The following is a 24,430-nucleotide window of genomic DNA, read 5'->3' on the forward strand; positions in this document are numbered from 1 at the left end:
CTAAGCTTCCAATCTCCTTTGGGGGGCGGGGGGTACAAAAAGGGAGAGTAAGGAGGATGGGCTTATTTCTCAGGCTGCCAGGGGCAAGGGAGGATCCTAAGGATCTAGGCCTTCCATATAGAGCCTTTCACATCTTCTTGCATATTCGCCCCACTTGCCTTGATATCTGACGATAATTGTTTCCTGGGGAGGCCATAACAGAGTACCACATACATGGTGAGAAATGTATGGTCTCACAATTGTGGAGGCAAGAGGCAAGAAATCACATGTTAGGAAATAAAGTAAAATAAATAATATAATATAGTATAATATAATATAATATAATATAATATAATATAATATAATATAATATAGAAAGGAAATTGGGTACTGGCAGGATCTGTTCCCTCTGGGGGCTGTAAGGGAGAATCTGTTCCAGGCTCTCTCCCAACTTCTGGTGGCTTCAGGCCTTCCTTGGCTCGTAAATGCTGTTCTCCCTGGATCTTCACATCATTTTCCCCACATGCATGTCTGTCTCTGTCCTCAAATGTTCCCTTTTTATAAGGACTCAGTTAGATTGGGTTAGGGTCCACCCTAATGAGCTCTTTTTAAATTGACTGCCTCTGTCAAGATCCTCTCTCCAAATAAGGTCACATTCTGAGGTCCCGGGGGTTAGGGCTCCAATGTATCTTTTTTTGGAGGGACACAATTCAGCCCATCGCACTACTGAGCCAAATCCTCTCTGGAATCCTGCAGAACGGATGGGCTCATTTCCACATTCTTATATCTTCCTGCCTCCTCCTACGCACACACAGATACACATGCAAGGACACACAGATACACGCGCAAGGACACACAGATACACACACACACACACACACACACACACACACGCTAGAGAGCTTGGAGTGTGGGTTTCCTTGGTCTATTCATTCCATTACTCTTCTGCCTGCTTTGCCTCTTCTCCCATTACCTTAGCTTTTTTGAGCCGGACCATTTATATTCTCTTTCAGCTATTTCAGGGGGATTCAGAGGATAAGCGAAGATTAATCCTGTACGTTCGGCTCCACATTCAACTGGAAGGCACATCCGTGCCACACTCACTGGTGCCCGGCAGCACGGCCGCACACTCTTTCTGCAGAAAGTCAGACACACGGCCCTGTAACGGTGACCTTGCAGGATTCTGAACCGCCCAACTCTGAGCGTCGCCTGTCCTTTTCCAGAAATGCCCAGCGACCCTGATGACAGGAGGGAGGGCATAGCTCCTAAAGCTTCACCCAGTTTCTGATCCGCTGCTCCAGGCTGATTCCTCCTTGTCCTCCCCCTGCGGGCTGTGCTACTCTACTCCCCCAGCACGTTTACACTCCACTACTGGAAGCAACCTGTCCCTTTAAAAGAAAAAAAAGTCACCGAGTGACCTCCCGTAGGAACGTGTTGCTAAGCGGGTGCGTTTGCTCCCAGATGGCTGCAGCCTCCCGGGGAGCAGCCCAGCGCCCGCCCCAATGGTCAGCCTCTCCTTTTGGATTCTTTTAGAAGATTCAACATAAGCCTCGCCTCTCTCCATGTTTCCTTTCATCCCAGAAAGCGGAATCTGCAAAGGGCTTTGTAAAGTTCCTTGAGGTAATCCGTTCTTACCGGGACAGGGCTGCAGCAGTGGTGTCCTGCGTCCGGTGACCCGGGCTTGGCAGTCAGCCTCCCCCCTCGGTACCCTGAGCGGATTGAATGAATTGTAAGTGTAGGGGTTCTCATCACTGTGATTTACGCTTTTCTTTCTGGAATTGAATCATAGAGCATTGCTCGGGCCGCTTTGCTTTGAGCTGCTGTCTGGTGTCTGGTTGGCAGGAAATGGAAGTCTGGCTCCTCACTGCCCCTGGGTGGAATTCCTCCCAGATGGGTCGCTCTGCTTCCTTCCTGGGACTTTCGCGCCATCCTGTTGTGTTCCGGTGTCGCGGAAACATTTGCGGCGTGTTGCATTTCTGACTTTCAGTTCAAATTGGTTCAAGGGGCAAAGTGCTAGTTACTGCAAACTTCATTCTGCTTGGCATTAGGCAGAGAAAGAGCCATTACAGACAAAAGGCAGAGGAGCACCCCTCCAAACAACCCCAGGAAAATCTGCTGGCTGTTATTTATACTGCCGATTTGCCTTCGTTGCAGAGAGGCGCTATGGAAAGCTAATAAAGTCTCATGGGAAAGACATGTCTGTTACTGGATTTTCATATAACCTCTTCTGCAAACAAATTCAGCTCCAGAATGAAATATCTCTCTATGCCTATCTCCTAGAGCACATTTGAAGGGTCGTTCACTCCAACATTTAGCGAACGTGAACAATGCACCAGGCAATGTGCTGAAGTTCAGAGTGGACAGAAATGCATGAGACCGGGTCAGAAGCTCAGAGTTTACTTGGAAGACAGACCTATAAACAGATGCTAACAGTACAACTAGCTAAGCACCATCAGATATTTATAAAAGAGCCGAACATGCTCAAAGCACAGTGGACTACTGCCAGAGAAGGCCTGGGAGCCCTTAGTTTATCACAGAAATGCACGGGGCATAGACCACAGAGTGCAGCTCAAGGATGGCATTTATACGTGCTCTTCCAGGGCGATGTGTGTTATGTCTGATTAAATGATTCTATAAAGCTCTATGTCACTAACCTTATACAAAGGGAAGCTGTGGCTGGACTACCTTGTAGAATTAGATAATGAACTTAGAAGGGGTGTGTGTGGCACCTGCGAGGGCTCCAGGCTCCAACCCTAACAGGCTAGGACAGAGCAATCTAAGCACGGTACACAGAGAGGAAATGCCCATGGGCATGTGGGGCTGGGGCGGGGAGGGGGTGCTGCTTCAGAAGTACAGAGAGAGAAGGGAAACTGCCCTGGGCCCAACTGGGGAAAAGGAAAGCGGGGACCTTGGGTTTTGAAGCCAGGAGGTTGAAAATGGGAACCAAAGATGGTAATGGGGGACTTGAATGTCACCTCTGGTCTTTCTTATGATTCCCCTTCTGTCCTCTAAGCTCTTTTTCCGTTCCCACTCCTTTCTTCTACTTTCTCTCTATAACATCACCTTTTCTTAACAATAGCACTTACCAATTTTGAAAGCCTGGTCCATGCTAGGCATTTTACCCACACGCTCTATCATCTAGCTCTTCTAGAATCATCACTCTTGGAAGCACAAATTATTATCATAAGTTTGCAGGAGAAGAAATGTATCTCAGAGAGGTGAAGGCATTGTCTCCAGATTGCACCACTGATAAATACTGCTGGAATGGGGACCCAGGTTCATATAATGTTTTACAAAGGTCTTGCTATTTCTATATACCCATGTTCTCACTGTTTTGGAATAGGACACTCATACTGTGTTATTTTTTAAGCAGCCCAAGGATAGATACAATGCATCTCATATCATATACCTTCATTCTTTTCCCTACATCCCATAGAATTTGTCACAGGGTCCTCTGGATATGACTCTGACCCACTCATGACTCTCAGAGACAGTCCATTTGTTTGGATGAAGGGATCAGTACTTTCCTAGAAAAATGTCTTTGGATTTCTGCACTAAGTTAAATAAATCATTGACCTAAAGTAGCCAAAGCCCTTTCTCACTGGGGCAATACTCTGCAGTTTTCAGTTGTACATATTTCCAGGATAGCGGACTAGCATACACTAGCCACTGACATCATTACAAAAGCAGGAACACACGGTGGGACAGAGAGGTAGAGCGGCATGGGGAGGCCTGTGGAATCACCAAGTCTTGGGGTCACATTCCGAATGTGCCGTTTAATGACTATAACCTTGGACAAGCATGTAACCTGCCAGAGGCTAACCTCAGAGGAAGCTTTCGTCCCCCCCAGGGGAACTGAGGCATGTACAACAGAGCTATCGTAAGGCCTGGGGTAGCATCCATCTAGAGAGAGCACAGAGTGAGTCTGCGGTAAATCATGGCTCTTATTTTGATGATGCCAATAGGAATCTATTAACAAGTGCTCAATGCATTTGGTGATGACAAGCTGCATATTAAAGTCGGGCGGTACTGATTTATCTTTTCTTAGGAACTGTGCTCACGAAAAAATAAATTTTGATGTCATTTGATTTCCTGAGAAACTCATTCAAAGGTAATGATCAGGAAAGAATGAGGAGAAAAAAATCAACTCTGTTACATTTTTCACTTTTACTTCTGTTTCACATATAACTTTTTTGTGTGTGTGTCTTTATTGAAAAAGATTCTTTCTTTCCTAAAATACATCACAGTTCTCTTTTTCCAGCTCCTAATTACCGGAGTTGTTCACGACAGAGCTCTCGCGTCCTCCGGCATTCTGTTCTTGTTCTCTGTCCCTCATTCTGTCTGGATCACCTCCTCTGTCCTTTCATTTTTGGAGCTGCTGTCATCGATCTCCTTCCATCACTTCTGGGAACCTGTAAGGAGGTCTGGAGGGGAGACCACAGATTTTCAGATGCTTTGTGTCCCTTGAATATGCTAATTCCCCATCAGGGTCAGGACAACCTTGAACACCTCAGATGAGCTGCTTCAATGACAGGGCCCAGCTGAGATTCAGATCCCAGGATATTAGGAAGGGCTTATGATTCATGAGCCCCAGCGGTTCTCCCTGTGTTCTCCCATTTGATCTTTGCGGCAGCCCAAAGGGGACAATGAAGATTTCAAGGGGCTCCAGAAGGTGGCCACAGGAGACGCAGCCAATAAATAGCGATTTAGTCATTCGTTTGAAACACATTTATTGAATGTCTACTGTGTGCCATACTCTTAGGCTCTGGCAGTAAACAACGAACAAAGGTCCCTGCCCTCTTGCAGCTTATATTCTAACAGGAAAGGGCAGACATAACAAATAAATATATATGTAGAGTGGTGATAAGTACTATGGAAAAAGAAGTCATTATAACGTAGTTAGGGAATTCCAGGACGGTGAGGGGGGCAGGTTATCATTGTCTTAGGAGTGTTCTGGGAGGACTTCTCTGAAGGGTCTCTGCAGGGTCCTGAAGGAATTAAAAGAGACAGGGAGCTGTACAGTTATCTTGGGCAAGAGAGGTTCTAGGCAGCGGGAACAGCAAGTGCAAAGGCCCTGAGGCCAGAGGCTTCAAGGGCAGATCATGCAGAGCCGTGTAGGCAATGGAAAGGGTTTGGGATTTTACTCTGTGAAGAAAGGAAGTCATTGGATTTTGAGTGGAGGAAGGACAATGATTGCACTGGAATTTTAAACAATTCACTCTCTTCAAAGAACAAACAGTAGGTGAGCAAGGTGGGAAGCAGAAAAGTTAGGAGGGTCTTACAAGAGGCCATGTGAGAGACAATGGTGCCTGACCAGGGTGATAACAGTGGAGTGCTTAAAGGTGGATTGAGGTGCTTAGAGGTGCTTAGAGGTTGGATTCTCAATATAATTTGAAGGTGAAGCTGGCGGGATTTCATGGATTGCATGTAGTCTGTCGTGAGAGTCACAGAGGAGTCAAGGACTCCAAGATTTCTGGCTTAAGACAAATGAGTTCTGTTTATTGCAACAAGGAAGTTGGCAGCAGATTCGGGGGTGATGACAGGGAGCTTCACCTGGGGCATGTTAGGCCAAGTGAAGGTATCCATCAAGCATCCAGATACATGAGTCTGGAACTCGGGGGAGGTGTGTAGGCCGAGAATATAAGTGTGGGGAGTATCAGGAGATGGGCTGCATTTAAAGCCAAGAGACAGGGTAAGACCGCCATGAGATGAGTACGGTCACAGTGGAGCCCCTCTTGTGGTGATTGGAGAGTTGCAGGCAGGTACAGAGCCGCCCAGGAGTCTGAAGGGTGTAGGAGGAACGCCAAGAAAAAACACATCCCAGAAGCCAAGTGAAGAAACCATTTCAAGAAAAAAGCAGGGGATGGGTCACTTTTGTTACTAAATGCCTCTGAGGTTCAAATAAGATGAGCGCTGAGAATTGATCATAGATGTGGCGAAGCAAGGTCCCCGGAGACCCTGACAAGAGCAGTTTCAGGGAGTGCTCGGCCCAGCAAACTGATTCAGAAAGAGGGTTTGAGAAGCTTTCCTATAGAAGGTTAAAAAATTGAGCACTAGCTGGAAAGAGAAGTGAAGTCCAGAGAGAGCCCTTTTAGTTATTTTTTGAAGATTGATTGTTTGATTGATGATTGATTTGAGAGAGAGAGAGAGCGCACACAGAGGGAGAGGGAAAAGCAGACTCCCCACTGAGGAGGGAGGCTGATGCAGGGCTCCATCTCAGGACCCTGGGATCATGACCTGAGCCAAAGGCAGTTGCTCAACCCACTGAGCCATCCAGGCGCCCCCAGAGAGAACCCTTTTAAAGAAGGGGCCAATTGCAGCAGCTTGTTCACAGAGAGAAATGAGCCAATACAGCAGGAAGAAGTGATTATCCAGAAGAGAGGGGGAAGTTGTCAGCTCATGTTCTCAGAGAAGGGAGGTGATGGGGCCCGGTGCACAGGCTGAGTTCCCAGCCTAGATGGAAGCAGGGATGGGCACAATAGTGAGTGGAAACAATGGAGGGTGGGAGAGGGGCGGGGGGTGGGAGACCCCCCTCTGGTGTCATCTCTCTGTTCAGTGAAATGAACCAAGGCCAAGGGGAGAGAGTGAGGAAGGGGTGGGAAGGCGGAGGTTTGAGGGGAAAGGAGAAGCTATGAACTGGATGCCCACCAGGGTCCTGTGACTCCGAGGGCCAAACTTTTTCTCACTCTCACCCACTGCATGGAGGCGCCAGGTTCATGGCCAGGCTCATTGCCGAGCTCATGGGATCAGAAAGGTCTGGCATCCTTCCGTTTCCTCTGGGGCTCATTTCCACCAGTCTGGGTCTGCAAGCACATATTCCTTGGGAATGAAACATCTACTCAGCTCCAAGACTTCACTAACCATCGAGGTCAGCTTCATATGTATCTGTAGTAAGAAAGATGTGTCGCTGATTTTTCACAGGGCTGACTTCCTTGTGTTTTGTGTTTCTCCCCCCTGTCCAGGAGCAGCCATCGCAGCCAAAATGAATCCCAAGGAAGAAAAAGTAAAAATAATTACAGAGGTGAGTGGTTGCTTAGATGTTCCCCTACAGGTGTGTTTGTGTGTGCACGGCACTCATGGCACAAGTGTTTGTGAGTGAGGACGTTAGGTCAGCAACAAGCATTTATTGCATTTATTGCTGCACGCAGAGGGTGCTGTGTCAGGCGCGTGCTGGGGATGGGGGCTGACGGCGTAGGAAATGCATCCTTGCAGGCTCTCCAGGGGCACACCTCTCTGTGAATGCTCTGGAGCCGCGTCCTCACCGCTTCATGACTTTCCACACATGGCAGTTTTGAGTTACCACCGGCTGCTGAGTCAGCTCTGCTGAAGCACATTGATTTGTAGAGAAATTCAGAATGAAGGTAATAATCGTCGATTATAACAGCTAATAAAATCCTCTGTCTCAAGGAGTCCTGCAATGTCCAACCGATCGTTTACAAAACATCATTAAACATGATTTAGAACAGAGAGCTATTGCTCTCAAGCCTAGCTTCTCTCCTGGCTCCAGAGCCCACTGACTTGAGATCACAGAGGCAGAAACGGAGAAGATAGGCTGTTTTCTATTGAGTACTTCTGAAGCCAGAAGGAACGCATTACGCAGCTAAAACCATGCACACTCACTTGAAGCAAGATATCAAGTCCTGGCAAACCACATAAATCTACATCTGCTTTTGCATTCATGCGACAAACATTCATTGTGCCTCTGGTCCCTGGGGTTATAGCAGCAAACAAAACCCTGTGCCTTCATGGAGTTTACATTCCACCTAATTTGCAGTCCTACTAGACACTGACAGAGAATCAGTGTCTTTTCCACTGACAGAGAATCAAAACATTATTGGAAAGCAAAAAAAAAAAAAAAAAAGGAAAACAATCCCAAATTTCTCAGAAATCTATGCTAAGCCAGTGAGAACTTCGACATGAGTTAAGGAACATATTTGCACACCTCGGTCTTATCAACATCCTATAATCTCAGTCGGCCAACTCCTAAGATAAGAATACTCCCTACCTGGTGGCCCTGAATTGTGAGGCCCCAGTAAGAATGGCGCTTGCACCCAGAGGATGAGTCATGGAGATCAGGTCCCTTGGACAAAGACAAGCCCAAGCTATGCACATTTGCTTGGTGGGATCCCAGTTCCCTCTGCCAACCCAAGTTCTTGCCACCTCTGAGCTCGACGACCAAGGGCAGGGATGTGCAGGTGGAGACTGGCTCAGCATCGTGCATGACGTTTCTTTGAAATCTTAAATCATATCATTGAAATCTATCCTTTGTGTTCCAAGTTTACTTCAGTACGAAAATAAAAAAGGTGGGGGGTGGCGCCTGGGTGGCTCAGTTGGCTAGTGTCTGCCTTCAGCTCAAGTCATGATCCCAGGGTTCTGGGATCAGACCCCGCATCAGGCTCACCGCTCAGCTGGGGAGTTGGCTTCTCTTTCTCCTCCTGCCTGCAGCTCCCTCTGCTTGTGTGTGCTCCTCCTCTCTGTCAAATAAATAAATAAAATCTTTAAAAAAAAATCCCAGTTTCATTTTGAACACCTTTCTAAGGAATTCAGTGTAACAGGGAGAGGTTCCGGGGTTACCTTGCAACCTTGTTTACACCCAGAGGTGATTGCGCCCCAGTTTGTAAAACTCTAGGACCAGAGAAGTTTAAAGCTTGACACTTCAGAGCATTAGGCTTTAACATTTTATAACTAAAACTTTAGAAAGTGTAACGTGGAAAAAGAAAACAAAGTTAACACCGTGAAGGAGTTTCTCCGTTTTCAAAAAGACCTGCAAACATTTTCTTTACATTGAAACCTCATGGCGATTGAACATGTATCTTCATTACTCTGGACCTGAGACTGAGGCTGGGGGGGAGGGGAGGTTGCAAAGGAGCCCAGCCTTTGAAACCCCAGGTCTGATTCCAAGGTCTTTCTGTGCTGGGGTCCTACGTCTGGACACACCGGCTGTCCTGGCAGATTCGCTTGTCCTTGGCCATCATTAGATCATGTGTTTTGAGGCCAGGAAGTCTCTCTGGAAGCACAGTGAACATTGTGTGCACAAAGGAGGATCTGGGACAGGGAGGGAGCAAGATGGCCATTTTCATGTTAATACCTAAAATTCTCCCCTCTTCCTCTCTTACTGGATTTTGTTTCCCAGCTGACAGGCAGACCAAGTGATGACTCTTCCCTTTGCATTTTTTCAAAGGAGTTCATCGAAAATGATGAGGACACAGGTGTGGGAAGACAGAAGAAAACCTCAAAGGTTGCAAGACAAAAAAGGAAGAAAAGGGTAGGTGGGGCTAGGGACCACGTGTCTGTGCGTGGGGCTGATGACAAGGTGCTCGCACCTGCAAGGGACCACACCTCCTCCTGGGGGTGCTCCCTGGAAAAGGCAGGGATGCAGGTGGAAGGTGCTGGTTGTAGGACCCGTGTGGGGCCTCACAGGTGACCCTCATAAGGAGGTCGTGCTGGATACCCTGGGCATTTTCCTTCCGAGGTTCCTCGCATCTCCTGAGAGAGAAGTCCAGAAACCAGAGGAGTCTTTTGAGTGTCGTCCTCAAAGGCCAGGAACTGAGGCTGGCGATAGATGGCAGTGCAGGATTACTAATCATGGGGAACTCCCCCTTTCTCCAATTTCAAACCCGAATTCAGCTTCAGTCTAAACCGGAGGCTCCCACCCCCCACCCCCCAGCTCTCCTCCACAGGAGTGACCCTCCTTGGCTGGGAGCATCCATCCCCCTGCAAGACCAGCCTTCTCAAGGTAAATAAATTCCCAGGGTCAGGAGCCCCTGTCCTCAGAGAAGGGGAGGCAGGAAGATCTTGCCGAGAGGCAATTTGCTTGGAATAATGGAGATGCCAGCAGGGGAGGGAAGGGAGGAAGCGCCATTTTGAGCCAGCAGCCACGTGATGGAGCTGCCTGGAGAGGGTAGCCGGGAGGTGGGGAAGTGGGGAAGGCACCAGGGGAGCTGAAGTCTGGGAGAAGCCCCCTCTCTCTACCCTGCCCTGCACCCTACCCAGCACACTCTGGCTGTGGCCAACCGGCCAAGGGGCGGCCTCTGCGGCTCCTGCAGCTGGGATGGAGCAGTCTAGGGGAGGGCCAGGGCACGGGAGGCGCTGCTGGCCACGTGGCCAGTCCTTCTGGCCACTCAGGGAGCTTTAATCCCTTCCTACAGGACCCCCAGGGGCTCTGCAGCCGGGGCAGGGGACCCAGCACGGACAGAAAGAGTGCAAGTCCTTAGCTCAAGGGCTACAGGCACAGTGAGCAGAGGTGACAGGCTATTACGGGGCGTGAGCACAGACGGGACAGGAAAAAGAGGGAGGGATGGAGAGGCAAGCTTAATAACAGGCATGTCTCCTGGATCTAAACCGTGCAGGAGCCCAGACTGCAGACCACGGAGCAGGAGCAGTTTGGGGGGCTTTGCAAGAAATCCAGAGGACTGTTTCTTAACCTCAGGGGCACTTCAGAATGGCATTTGGGGGAATGGTTTGTTTTGTTTTGTTTTGTTTTGTTTTGTTTTGTTTTGTTTTGTTTTGTTTTTAAGTCGGAGCCTCAGTTCCAGCCCAGGCCATTCATTTAAATCACAATGTCTGTGCTTTGCACCTGGCCTGATACAAAGCAGCAAGCATCTCTGTGAATGGGCTGTTTTCACCTCCCTTCTTTTACAGACATAGAAGGAAGGCAGCTAGGCCGTTGAGTAACTTGCCCAAAGTCCCACAGTTCCTCGGAGTTCAGAGGCAAGCCTTTGTCTGCCCCAAACGCCGTGGCTCAGCCTTGGCCCAGCCTTGGCCTCCGCTGCCACCCTGCTCACCAGCCTCCCCTCCTTGGGGAGCAGGGGAAGGCACCAGAGGCTAGTCTTTGCCCTGAATAATCCAGGATCACATAGTTTGGCCATGACTTTCCTGCTTCCCTTTTCCACCCAATTTCTGCAGAGCTCTGCACATTACACATAGAAAGAGTGGAAACATTTATTTTATTTGGGGATGCCTCGGTAATTTCACAAGAACCCTCTTAGACAAACTCAGGGTTGGCACCCCTTTTCTGACACAGGTGATGGGACCACGGTTATCTAGATCTGAATAGTATTAAGGTCTGTCCCCTCGCTCAGTGACCCACCTCATCCCCAGACAGGATCTGAGACAACCGAAGGCCTGGGAGTAACAGCCTCTGACCCTCTGCCCACAGCTGCCCACCGCTGGCCCCGAGGAAATGGTGTCTGAAAGTCCCCACCTGGGCCACCAGCAGGAGCCGGTGCAGGAAGATTCTGATACTCGCTCCCTGAGCATGACGAGCCGTCGAGGCCCACGGAGTAAGTGTGCCCCCATTGAGTTCAGCCAGGATTAATTAATTGCCTACTGTGATCAGCACGGAGCCATATGGGGATTTTTAATGGGTATTATTTCTCATCTGTGGCTGCCACCCCTCCACCCACTTCACCCTATCTCTGTGGATAATTTTCTAGGGTAGCATCTGTCTAGGAGACAAGACACATAGCTTCAGGACATGTTTATATAACCGCATAAGTTTGGAAGCATTACTTGAAATAGAAATAGTACAGGTGATCAAATTCATAGGAATTCAAGGGAAAGTGAATGGTTAGGAAGCCACCCAAGTCCAAGAAGTGGGACTTGAATCAGACATTGCAAGACATGAGGGAACTTGTGAGGCTCTCGATGGTCTTGGCCCTTGAGGACCCCTGCACTTACCACCCCCCCCCCCCCGCCACACACAAATGCACATTCTTCCTTCTTCCAAGAACCTCCACTACCGAGGACATCGTTATTAGCTGCTCAATTGTAGGGAAAAGGATTATCCCTTACTTGTTGCTTTTCCTGAAAAGTGGATTAGACAAGAGGAGAAGGTGTGGGACACTTTGCAGTTGTTAAGTAATCATTACACAATTGTTACCCTGTTTCCCTGTAGCAGGGCTGGGGAATAAAGTAACTATTGGAAACCAGAGGGCTTTGGAAGCAAACTCATTTGAAGTCCAACCCTAAGAAAAATGTGGTTCCCGTCTAAGAGCGATGATATCATAGGACTGTTACAAATTAGGAAAACAGAACCAACCTTTATCCTGTAGAGTCACTTCTTTCTCGAAATGCTTAGAATTACTCATTATTGAAGATTACAACTTGTCTTAGGTCAGGCTGCCACAACAAAATACTGTAGCCTGGGTGGCTCAAACGGCAGCCATTTATGTTCCTGTAATTGCGGAAGCTGGTAGTCCAAGCTCAGGGTCCCTGGGTGGTGGGTTCCCAGCACGGCCTCTCTTCCTGCCTTATAGGTGGCTGCCATCTCCCTGTGTCCTCGCTCGAGTGTCCCTGTTTATAAAGACATGTCTCCTATGTATCAGGGTTCCACTGTATAACCCCATTTAACCTCCATTACCACCTCAGAGGCCCTCTGTCCAAATACGGTCACATTAGGGGTTGGATTTCAACATATGAATTCTTCGGAGACACAATTCAGTCCGTAGCACAACTATTGAATATTTAAGTAGTTATTTTTATATTTTTTATTTTTTTACGATTTTATTTATTTATTTATTTATGATTTGAAAAGGAGAGAGAGAGCTTGCGTGAGGGGGTGTGGGGCAGAGGGAGAGAATCTCCAGCAGACTCCATGCCCATTGCCAAGCTCGACGTGGGGCTCAATCCCACAACCCTGAGATACTGACCGGAGCCAGAATCAAGAGTCGGATGTTTAACCCACCAAGTCACCCAGGAGCCCCATTAAGTAGTCATTTTTAAATCGAGGGAAACAAATGTCATTTGTTTTTGGGTTTGGCCCAAACCCAAACCCAACCCATTATTGGGTTGGCCAATAATAAGACTCGTTTCTTAAAAAAAAAAATTATTTATTTGAGAGAGACACAGAGAGAGCATGAGTGGAGAGAGGGAGAAGCAGACTCCCCTCTGAGCAGGGAGCCCAACACGGTACTTGATCCCAGAACCCTGAAATCATGACCTGAGCTGAAGGCAGACATTTAACCGACTGAGCCCCCCAGGCGCCCCTAATAAGACTCTTAATAAAAAGTCGATTCATTCCTTATTCCTAAAATGGAAGAATTACTATTTACTATCACCATGGGAGTGGTAGTGAGGGTGAAATGAAAAAGGTGTAGAAGTGTGTTAAGTAGGCTGCACTGTTACAAATACTCAAATGGTACATACTAGTGTATTACACAGACAACCACACAGGGACCCAGCTGTTCTAGAGCTAAGAGACTTTTGGATTTTGCATTAGTCCAAAAGTGAAAATTTTTTAAAGACACTCTTTCTGCTTTGGAGAAGAGGGGAACAACACAAAGCCAAGATTTCCTGCCTGAACAAGGTCGTTACGAGCGGGTATCTGGACATCCCTGGGTGGAGCTAACGCTGTTGCTAGCTTGGCAGCACTGGCAGGCCAAGAGGTAAAGGAAACAGTCCTGGGAGTGAGCTGGGGGCACCTGGTGGGTAAGAAGCCTGGGGGGCCAGGCATGCATCAGAAATGAGAGGTCAAAACCAGCAGAAAGCCAGCCATGGGGTCAAGATCGCAGGACAGATGTCATTCACAATGCCAGCACGCACTTGAGCAACACACAGACGAGGGACAAGGGTTGACGAGAGCTGTGAGAGACACAGCAAGGGCTCTGGGCTAAGGCAGGGCCAGGGGCACAGCGGATTGACAGAGGAGTGCAGGCGGGAGGGTGTGCAGGAGTCGCGAAGGAGCGTTGGGAGAAGAATCCAGACAGACAGCTTGGAAACACACAATGTGGGCAGCAAACCCTGCACCCCAGCAACTCGTGGAGGCAGCCGAGCCTGGGAAATCACGTACCCCCACCATTCGGGCCAAGTGCTGCACTGAGTCCCGCCCACCATCAAGGGGAGGGACATCAGGCTTCTCCCTTTAAAGAGAGGTGTCTGTCGGAGAAATTTGTGGACGGATTTTTAAACCGCCACATTCATCTTTCTTTAAAACTCTGTATATCACTTTCCTACTCGGAAATCTGTGATGGGCATCACATAAAACCAACACTCCTGCTTTGTTCTGGGTCCCGAGACCCTGTGCACTCTGGCCCCTTCCGCTGGTGGTTCTGCACCTGTCCCATGTGTCCCCACCCCCTGGACTGCTTGCTGACCTCAGAATGCCTCGTGACCGCCTAAGCATCCCAGGCTCTGCTGGCCACTCGAGGAAAGCTCTCCACCCATGTCTTCTTCCCTAAGCTTGAGGCAGAAAGGCCAGGGAGTGGTAGAAGTGAAGACCATGGTCTTTGGGGTCAGACAAATGTGCGTACCAATCTCTACCTGTCCCTTTCTTACTCGCTTGGACAATTTCCCGCATCTCCCTAAACTTCAGTTTCTTTATTTGCAAAATAGGGACAAGAATAGATGCCTTAATACCTCCACAGAGTTTATATTCCAGTTGGGGGGCGGGAGGGAAAAAGAGAATGTGAGTTAGACATGATGGAGATGGAACCAGAGGCAGATGCTTAACTGACTGAGCCACCCAAGTGCCCTGAGAAAAGTGCTCTTAATTCAAGAGTGTGCTTGGTATGGTTAAGACGCAGTAAGGATGCCTGTGTGGATGACCGAGTGAGCAAGGAGGAAAAATAGGAAATGACACCAGAAGGGAGGAGCCTGTGGGCCCCTACACTTTCAGTCCGGGTGATATGAGGGCCGTGGAAGGGTCTGCTCCAGCTAAGGCTGAAAGCTGCTGTGTTATGGAGTTGACCCTGGAAGGTGCGAGAACAGAACACAGAGATGAAGTGAAGAGTGAGGGCGAAACCCAAGCAGGCGGTGGTGGCGACTGGGACCAAGGTGGCACTGGAAGAGGTGGAAAAAAGGGGTGGGACTTGGGGCATCTGGAAGGTAGAAGCAGCAGGGTTTCTGGCTGAATGGAAGAGGAGTTTTGAACGCAGGACGGATGATGTCAGCTTTGTAACTCGAGCAACTGGGAAAACCGGGTTGCCATTGACAGAGAGGGGGAGACGGTAGAAAGAATGGGTTTGGGGTAAAATCAGCAAAGGGCTTGCAAAGTTTGGGATGCCCGCTGGGTATCCAATAGAGATGGATATTGGGGTCTGGAGGTCGGGGGAGGCCTCTGCTCAACGTCTGTCTAAAAGAGCACTTTCCCACCTCCTCACCTATTCTGTCTCCCCTAGCCCCCGCCGACCCCCCAACCCCATCTTCCTCTAGAGCATGCATCAGCCCCTGGCATCCTCCAGGCAACTGTTTGCTGACTATCCCCGAGAGCAGGACTGAGTCTTCTCCGTTCCCAGCTGACCCCAACCCCAGTGCCCAGAGCAATACTTGGGCCAGGGTAGACACTCAGTGACATTTGTTGGACGGACAGTCTGCCCTGGGGAATAACCACCACTGAAAGCCCTGTCCTCTCAGATTTTGCAGGCTTGTGGGAGAAGCAGCGGGTTGAGGAGGTGACAGTGATAAGAGAGTATCTTCCTCTCCATCCCCCATGTCCTTGCTCTGCTAGGCCGGAGGAACAGGGACTGGGGCACAGGGCTCTCCAGTGAGTTCAGGTAGGCTGGCTGCTCTTGGAAGAGAGGAGTTTCCAACCCTCAGGCACATTTTCTCCTCGACCCCTTTTATTATATTTTCCAAACAAAACAGGAAATACAAATTTATTTCCTCCGCTCACAATTTTTTATCCCATCCATTAAGGCTTTACGTGTCAAGTTATCAAAATAGCTTTTGATATTCTCAAAGGAAATCAAATGTCGCCAAGGCAAGTGCCAAGACCTTAAGATCGTAAACGTAATACCTTCTGGGGCCTCTGTTTCTCATTATGAAAATTCGAACGTGTGCAGAATTAAATAAAATCCAGGGAACCAGGGAGCCCATTTGGCTCGGTTGGTGGAGCACGTGACTCTTGATCTTAGGGTTGTGAGTACAAGCTTCATGTTGGGTATAATGCTTACTTTTAAAAGAAAAAAAATCCAGTGAACCTCATATGCCCAGCACCAGATTCAAGGATTAACAAGATTTTGCCATGTTTAAGTATCCTTTTTCTCTTTTTGCCTTTTTTTTTTGTCTTTGCCAGTATATATATATTTTTTATTTTTTATTGTGGTAAAAAAAAAACACATGAAATTTGCCATCTTAATCTTTTTTTTTTTTTTTTTTTGAGGAAGAGAGAGAGAGAGCACACCCAAGAACCATTGTGTGTGCACAGGAGTTGGGGGAGGGGCAGAATGGGAGGGAGAGAGAGAATCTTAAGCAGGCTCCATGCCCAGCGTGAAGCCTGATGCGGGGCTCGATCTCATGACCCTCAGATCATGACCTGAGCCAAAATCAAGAGTCAGACCCATAACCGACTAAGCCACCCAGGCACCCCAACACGTCTTAATCATTTCTAAATATACACTTCAGTAGAGGTCACTCTGTTCATATAGTTGTGCAACAGATCTCTGGAACTCTTCCTTCTTGCAAAACTGAAACTCTATACCTATTAAACACTAACTCCCCGTTTCTCCTCCCTTCGGCCCTTGACAACCTTATTCTCTTTCCATTGCAATGAATTTGACTATTTTCGGTACCCCCATATAAGTAAAACCATATGGTATTTGTCTTTGTGACTGGCTCATTTCACTTAGCATTATGTCTTAAAGGTTCATCCACATTGTAGCATGTGACAGGAATCTGTTAGTTTTGAAAGCTAAATCATACCTCCTTGTATGTAGATATCACATCCTGCTGATACATTCATCCTTCCTGGACATTTGAGTTGCTTCTACCCCTTGGCTATTGCGAATTACATTGTATCAACACGAATGTGCAAATATGTCTTCAAGCTCCTGCTTTCAGTTCTTTTGGATATATGGCAAGAGGTGAGACTGCTGGTTCATACGGGAGTTCTAGGCTTCCTATTTTGAGGAACTGGCATACTTTTACACAGTGGGTGCATCGTTTTGTATTTCCACCAACACTGCACAAAGTTTCCAGTTTCTCTACCTCCTCACCAGCGCTTGTTATTTTCTGTTTGTTTTGTTTCTACACTTGTCCTCTTAGTGATGTGAGCTGATCGCTCATTGTGGTTTTGATTTGCATTTCTCTAATGGGGAGTGATGTTGAGCAGCTTTTCCTGGGCTTGTTGACCATTTGTGTATCATGCTGGGGAGAAATGTCTATCCTTTTCCATTTTCTGGTTAAGTTCTTTGTTTTGGTTGTTGTTGAGTTACGGGCATACTTTATATATATTCTGTATAATAACCCTTATCAGATGTGTGATTTGCAAATTTTTCTCCCATTCCACAGTTTGCATTTTCGCTCCATTGATTGTGTCCTTTGATGCACAACAGCTTTTAAGTTTGGGGTAGTCCCATTTGTCTGCTTTTGCTTTTATTGCTTGTGCTTTTGGTGACTTAGCTCGTAAATCATTGCCAAATTCATTGTCATGAAGTATTTCCTCTATGTTTTCTTCTAGGAGTTTTATAATTTTAGGTCTTAAATTTAGGTCTTTAATCCATTTTGGGTTATTTTTTATATGGTGTAAGGTAAGGGTCCAAGTTTACTCTTTGCATATGAATTGCCCATTTCCCAACACCTTTGTGGAGGCAATGGTTCTTTTCCCATTGAGTGTCTTGGCACCCTTGTGGACGATCATTTGACCATGTGTGCAAGGCCTAATTGCTGGGTTCTCTACCTATTCCATTGATCTGTGTGTCTGTCTTTATGCCAGGACCACACTGTTTTGATTACTGTAGCTTTGTGATATGTTTTGAAACCAGGGAGTGTGAGACTTCCAACTCTGGTCTTCTTTTTCAAAATTGTTTTGGCTATTTCAGGGTCCCTTAATATTTCATATGAATAAGGATTAATTTCTCTATTTCTGTGAAAAAATGCCTGTAAGATTTCAATAGAGATTGCATTAAATCTGTAGATCACCTTGGGTAGTACTGACATTTTAACAATATTTACTTTTCCAATCCATGAACATGAGGTATCTTCCCATTTATTTGTGCCTTTAATTTCTTTCCGCGATGTCTTGCAGAAGTGTACAAGTCTTTTGCCTCCTTGGCGAAGCTTATTCTTAAATATCTTATTCTTTTTCATGCTATTCTAAATGGAATTGTTTTCTTAATTTCCTTTTTAGATTTTTTTGCTGTTAGTGCATAGAAATGCAAGTGGTTTTTGCATGTCGACTGTGTATCCTGCAACTTGGCTGAACAGTGTTTTTGTGTAGAATCTTCAGGGCTTTCTATATGTAAGACCGTGTCATCTGCAAACAGAGATCGTTTTACATCTTCTTTTCCAATTAGGATGCTTTTTGCAGCTTTCTTTTCTTGCTGTCCTAGTATGCCTGGGCTGCTATAACAGAATACCATAGACTGGGTGACTTAATAGAACAGAAATGTATTTCTCATAGTTCTGGAGGCTGGAAAGTTCAAAATCAAGGCGCTGGCAGATTTGATGTCTCGTGAGGCATCCCCCCTTCCTGGTTCACGGACGGCTGTCCTCTTGCTGTGCCCTCACATGGTGGGAGGTGCAAGGGAGCTAGTGCCTCCTTGTAAGGGGGAACCCGCATGACCTAACTACCTCCCCAAGGCCTTAGTTCCAACCCTCACACAGGGAGTTAAGTTATAATATAAGAATTTGGGGAGGACACAAACATTCAGTCTGTAGCACTTGCCTAACTGCTCTGGCTGGGACTTCCAATGCCATGTTGAATAGAAGTGGTGAGGGGAGGCATCCTTGCCTTGCTTCTGATCTTAGAGGAGATACTTTCAGTTGTTGATCACTGAGCACGATGTTAGTTGTGGGCTTTCATATCTGGCCTCTACTATGTTGAGGTAGTTGCCTTCTATCCCTATTTTGTTGAGTGTTTTTTTATCATAAAAGGGTGATGAATCTTGCCAAATGCTTTTTTTTTTTTTTTTTTGCATCAGTTGAAATGATCATGTAGTTTTCGTCCTGAGCTCTGTTGCCAAAGGGCATTACGTCAATTGATTTTCATATATTGAACCATCCTGTCAACCCCCCAGCCTGGGCTGGGCTCACACTTTGTGTAAGTGGATCATGAAGCTCTCTTTCATGACGAATTTATAAATACTGTTGACATTTCCCTGGGCAAGACCTCAGACTCAGTAGTTTCTCTAGCCCCACCAAGACAATTTATGTTAGCAATGCTACGGGACTTTTTAAGCTCACATAATTCCATTTTATTTTCTTCCCTAAGCAATTAGTGGTTTACCTGAGGCATCCCCCACATCACCTGGCCAAGATAGATAGATAGATGATTGATAGATAGATAGATAGATAGATAGATAATAGATAGATAGATAGATAGATAGATAGATAGATAGATAATAGATAGATAGATAGATAGATAATAGATAGATAGATAGATAGATAGATAATAGATAGATAGATAGATAGATAGATAGATAGATAGATAATAGATAGATAGATAGATAATAGATAGATAGATAGATAGATAATAGATAGATAGATAGATAGATAGATAGATAGATAGATAGATAGATAGATAGATAGATAGATAATAGGCAGGGTGGACAGACAGATGATAAAATTTGACAGCCTTGAACTCTGAGAGCTTCAGAGCACATTCTGAGCCAGGTAGCAAGCTTTCTCATATGATTTCGATCAAGACTGCTCATTCTCTTTCCTTGCCACATCCCATTACGTTGTCAATATATTAAGAGAAATCAACATGGCAAGCCAGCAAACATTCCTTGAAGCTGATAGAAACTGCAATCAGACTCACTACTACTGTTCGTGCTTTCGGTCATGGGACCTTGAGCAATAACTTAATCTTCCCAAGCCACAGGAGCCTCATTTATACAATGGGGATCATAAAAGTCTGCACGTAATACAGCAGTTGCAACAATGAGATCAGATGACACACAGAAAGCACCTGGGGAGGGGCTGGCCCGTACACAGTGATCTTCTCCGGCCAAAAGAAGAACTCGTTGCCAAATAACTAACAAAAATAATGACCTCTCCTGAGTGCTAAGGTCACTCCATGCATTACATCATGTAATTCTCAGAACAGCACCATCATGGGGCATTGTGTCATCGGCTAGGAAACTATGTTCAGAAAGAACTACCCGCCAGAGGTGGGAGAGCCAGCCTGTAGCCCTCCGTGCTCTTAATTGCTGCAAAAATGGCATCATTTGACACAAATCGCAACCCTGACCGGTCTTTAAAGCTAAGGGTTTGCAGTTGCCCATGGAAGGGGCAATAGCAGTGCTGCCAGCAGCGCTGTCCACGGTGGCTCCCAGGCCCCCAGAGCACTCTTCACACGGGGCACAGAGCCAGCTTAGAGCCTTCACAAGATGGTCACTCTGGCTGTGCCTCATTTTTTTCTGCAAAAGAGTGTCATTTGGGTGAATCACCTACCTTACTCTCCCTACCTACACTAACCCCTTCTCTATTTTAGGGGGATTTGTTTATTAGTTTATCTTAGCCTTGCTACTTACCTTTCAAAAATCAGTATATATACCACCTCCTTTGGAAAGTTTCCCCACATGCCCCAGTGTGGGCTGAGTAGGCCTCCTCTGGGCTTCACGGCTCCTATGCCATGCGAGTGTCTGAAGTCATCTTTTTTTTGGTGCACAGCCTTCCCTCTCTACTGGACTAGAAATTCTTGAACATAGACAGTGACGTTCAGGTCTGCTAAGCACAGGGCTCGTACCCAGATGGCACTCAACGATGCTTACCGAGTGAACACATGTCTCAAACTGGCCTCTCTGCTTTTTTGCACACGGCCACGCTCTGGCTTAGGTATGCTTACTTACCACGCCCGCCACATCCTTCCAACCAGGCCTGCTCTCCTGGACCCAGATCTTTGACTCCTCCTTCCATTTACTTCCCAAACCTCTCATGGGTCTGGCCTCCCCTTGGTGCCAGCATCCCAGCTCCTTACCTTGAACCTACAAGTGTCTCTACACTATTGCATTCCTACAGGCCTCCAAGGGGTGTGAAAGTCAGACTGGATTGAGATTCCCAGATACCAGCATACGGTTTCTATGGCCTCCCCCACCGCCCTAGTCACATGCTCGGAAGGGCCACCTCCCTGATTAACAGCAGCATAAATCATGCAGTGAAAGCTTTGACTCCTAATCTGCTGTTCAAACATACATACTGTCATGACATTCCAAATAAAGAAAGCGTTTCTCTGAGCAGGTACCAGCTCCAAATCAAATAAACAGCTAGAGAAGAAGTACACACACTTCCCCCATGATTCCAACTTGCACCATCTCTTAAGGGAGTAACTATCAAATGTTAAGTAGTTTCTTATGAACATAAATTTCCTCATTACTGACATCTGTTTTCCATTCATTCGTGTTAGTTTCTCTGATTAAAGAATCATTTCAGAGCCAATTTCTCAGTATTGATGGAAGAGAAAGTTGGGAATCTGGCGAAATCTGATGCAAACATGAAGTAGACAATTCGTTTCAGGCTTACTTTTTAAAAGTCATCAAGCCCTGGACAGACTGACCCAGGAAAGAAATGTCACAAAGAACAGTATGGGACTCAGAGGAGACTGCCCCAAAAAAGCTGGGTCTTGGGAGTTACCTTGGAGTCTGGCAGCTGGAGAAGGGAAAGAACATTCTAGTCAGAGCGTGCATGCTGGGGAATGTAGGAAAGGTCAAAAAGTTCACCAGCGCTGGCGTCCGCTACCTCACACAGTACTGAGAGGACTAAATTAAAGCACTGAAACAAGTCTGAATAAATAGTACATTATATTCTGTAAATTTTTTTCTGGATATTACGAGGTTTGACATCTTGAAAAAACAAAAATACAACCTTTCTGGGTGGAAGAGATTCGAGCCAATTCCCAGAGATGGCAAAGGGCTCAGAGTGGAGTGTGCCTTTGAGAAGCACACTGACCAATCCAGAGCCCACATCTTTCTGGTGGGGACCACCGTAGGGAGCAATATTGCTCTGCCGGCATCATCCCAGGGTCAGGTACCAGACAACTAGAGACCCCATTATAGCTTAGAGCCCCCCCCCCCCAGAATAATTCAGCTACCCAGGCCTAAGCTGTTTACCCTGCCTTGCCTTTCCCTGAGACAGCCCAGTAAAGGCCATGGCCTAAGGTCTCACCTCTCTCCCATCTTCTGCCTCCTGACCACCTTGGTATCTTACCATGTGACCCTGCATGACCTCCTAGTTCTAGAACTTGGGAGTCTGTTTCCTGAGCCTCTCCTCTGTCTCTTGTGGCCCCACCTCACTGACCATATGGTAAGAGTACAACAAGTACGAAACATACCCAGCATGATGGTTCATTGTCAGGAAAGGCATTTTCCAAAAGACTCCTTTAAGTGAAATTGCTCCAGAATCATCTCCTCCCTCCCCCCACCCCGTTCATCTCCAGTCTTGAACCTATTCCAATCTAACTCACGTGTCCACTCCCCATCAGCACTGCTCTTGTGGAGGTGGCCAGTGAACTGCCCATTCGCCTAATTCACTGGTCAGTTCCTAGTCTTTCCCTTACCGACTTTCAGCAGCACTTGGCATAGCTCACCGCTGCCTCCTCCCTTCGCCCTTGGCTTCCAGCAATCCTCGCTTCTGGCTGACCTCTCAGTGTCCTTGCTAGTTCTTAACATGCCCAACCTCTAGATGTCGGAGTGCCCAGGCTCAGGACCTGGCCCTCTTTTCTTCATCAATCCTCATTCTCTTGGTCATCTCAAGACTCAAAGTCCTAAAGTATACATATCATGTGTATAACTGACCAGTCCCAAGTGCTTATCTCCAGCCCAGGGCTCCTTCAGACTAAATGGGCGGCAGCCTTCTACCCAATATCTTTGTTTGCATGTCTAATGAGGCAACTCATATTTTTAAGACCCTTATTGAAGTATAATTTGCATAACATAAAATTCTCCCACTGTAAGTAGACAACTCAATGATTTTCGGTGGATGTAGAGATTTGTGCCACCATCACCACAGTCCAGTTTTAGAACATTTCATCACCCCAGAAAGTTCCTTTGTGCTTATTTACGGTTAATCCTGACTCCCACCAGCCCTAGACAAACACTGGTTTGTTTTATATCTTTACAAATATGCCTTTTCTAGACATTTCCTGCAAACAGATTCATACAGTATGTAGTGTTTTGTGTCTGACTTCTTTCACTTAGCATCATGTTTTTTGGGATTCATAAATGTTATGGCATCTGTCCACATTTTGTTCCTTTTTATTGCTGAATTGTATTCCATTGTATGGATGTACCACATTTTACTTATTCATTCACCTGCTGATGGACATTTGGATTATTGTCAGCTTGGGGCTATTATGAATGATGCTGGTAAGCATCTTTGCAGCATGTCTTTGCATGAATGTCTGTTTTCAATTCTTTTGGGAAGTAATAGAATGTCTGGGTCATACGGTACATTTATTTTTAACTTTATAAGAAACTACCAACCTGTTTTACAAAGTGGCTATGTCAATTTACTGTCGTACTGACAGTTTATGAGAACTGTCCACACTTGGTATGATCAGTCTTTAATTAGGGTCTTTATAAGGCGTATAATGGTACCTTGGTGTGCTTTTACCTTTTCTTTCCCCAATGATTAATGATAGTGAGTATTTTTTCATATGCTTATTAGCCATTTGTGTATACTCTTAGTAAAATGTCTATTTCAATGTTTGCTCATTATTAACTGGATTCTTTGTCCTAGCACGGAGTGTAAGAGTTCTCTAGATATTCTGCATACAAGTACTTCATCAGATCAATAATTCGCAGATATTTTCTCTGAGTAAATGTCTTATCTTTTCATTTTCTTAATCATGTCTTTTGCAGTACAAAAAGTTTTAACTTTGATGAAGTCAAGGGCATCACTTTTTTTCTATTACGGATCATGCTTTGAGGATTATATTGAAAAATTCCTTGCCTAACCCAAGTTCATGAAGTTTTTCTCCTATATTTTCTTCTTAAGTTTTATGCTTTTAGGTCTCAGATTTAGTTAGGTCTGTGATCTATTCTGAGACACCTCAAATTTCACTCTGCTGAAGCTCCTGGTCTCCTCTTCCCACCTTGTTTGTCCTATGATCTTCCAATCTCACTAAACACACGTTTCATTTCCTCTGTTGCTTGGGTCATCCTTAACTCCTGCCTTTATCTGCCCCCATCCATATATCCACAAAAGTCCTGTTTGCTCTACCTTCAGAACAGACCTGAAATAGGCCTATTTCCCACGACTTCCCCCCACTCCTCTCCTGATCCAAACCACCTTCAACGCCCATCTGGAACATCGCACAGCCTCCCAGCTGACGCCCTGGCTTCTGTTCTCACCCCCGCAGCCAGAATGGTCTTAGGAAAATCAGGTCATGTCACTCCCCCCAGTGGTTCTCACCTGACACAGAGTTTCAGCCGAATTGTGTAGGATGACGTACACGGTTTGTTCCCCTTTATCTCTATGACCTGATACCCTGGTATTTTCATCTCCCACCCCTTACACTTCCCCTTTCTGCTCTGGTCCTACATTAGGTATGGCCCTGTCTCAGAGTCTTTGCCCC

General features: G+C 46.4%; 1 protein-coding gene and 1 long non-coding RNA gene across 7 annotated transcripts in view; one reads left to right on the forward strand and one right to left on the reverse strand.

The window, feature by feature from the left end:
- Window positions 1-1,890, reverse strand: part of LOC125280966 (uncharacterized) — a 93,638-nt gene extending 91,748 nt beyond the window's left edge. The window contains exon 1 of the long non-coding RNA XR_007187869.2: window positions 1,615-1,890. This is a non-coding gene — a long non-coding RNA (uncharacterized LOC125280966). The remainder of the gene's footprint in view (window positions 1-1,614) is intronic.
- Window positions 1,403-24,430, forward strand: part of CC2D2A (coiled-coil and C2 domain containing 2A) — a 129,579-nt gene continuing 106,551 nt past the window's right edge. For 2 of the 6 annotated variants that reach the window (XM_026514430.4, XM_057309752.1), the window contains exons 1-4: window positions 1,416-1,708; window positions 6,942-7,000; window positions 9,161-9,244; window positions 11,138-11,261. In XM_026514430.4, coding sequence (XP_026370215.2) covers window positions 6,962-7,000; window positions 9,161-9,244; window positions 11,138-11,261 — 247 coding nt within the window. In that variant the 5' untranslated portion in view covers window positions 1,416-1,708; window positions 6,942-6,961. Of the gene's footprint in view, window positions 1,709-6,941; window positions 7,001-9,160; window positions 9,245-9,532; window positions 9,716-11,137; window positions 11,262-24,430 lie in introns of those variants that run through there. The other 4 variants (XM_057309750.1, XM_057309751.1, XM_057309753.1 and 1 more) reach the window with 4 other exon arrangements.

Source organism: Ursus arctos, unplaced genomic scaffold, assembly GCF_023065955.2.
Source record: "Ursus arctos isolate Adak ecotype North America unplaced genomic scaffold, UrsArc2.0 scaffold_9, whole genome shotgun sequence".
Classification (NCBI taxonomy): Eukaryota; Metazoa; Chordata; class Mammalia; order Carnivora; family Ursidae; genus Ursus; species Ursus arctos.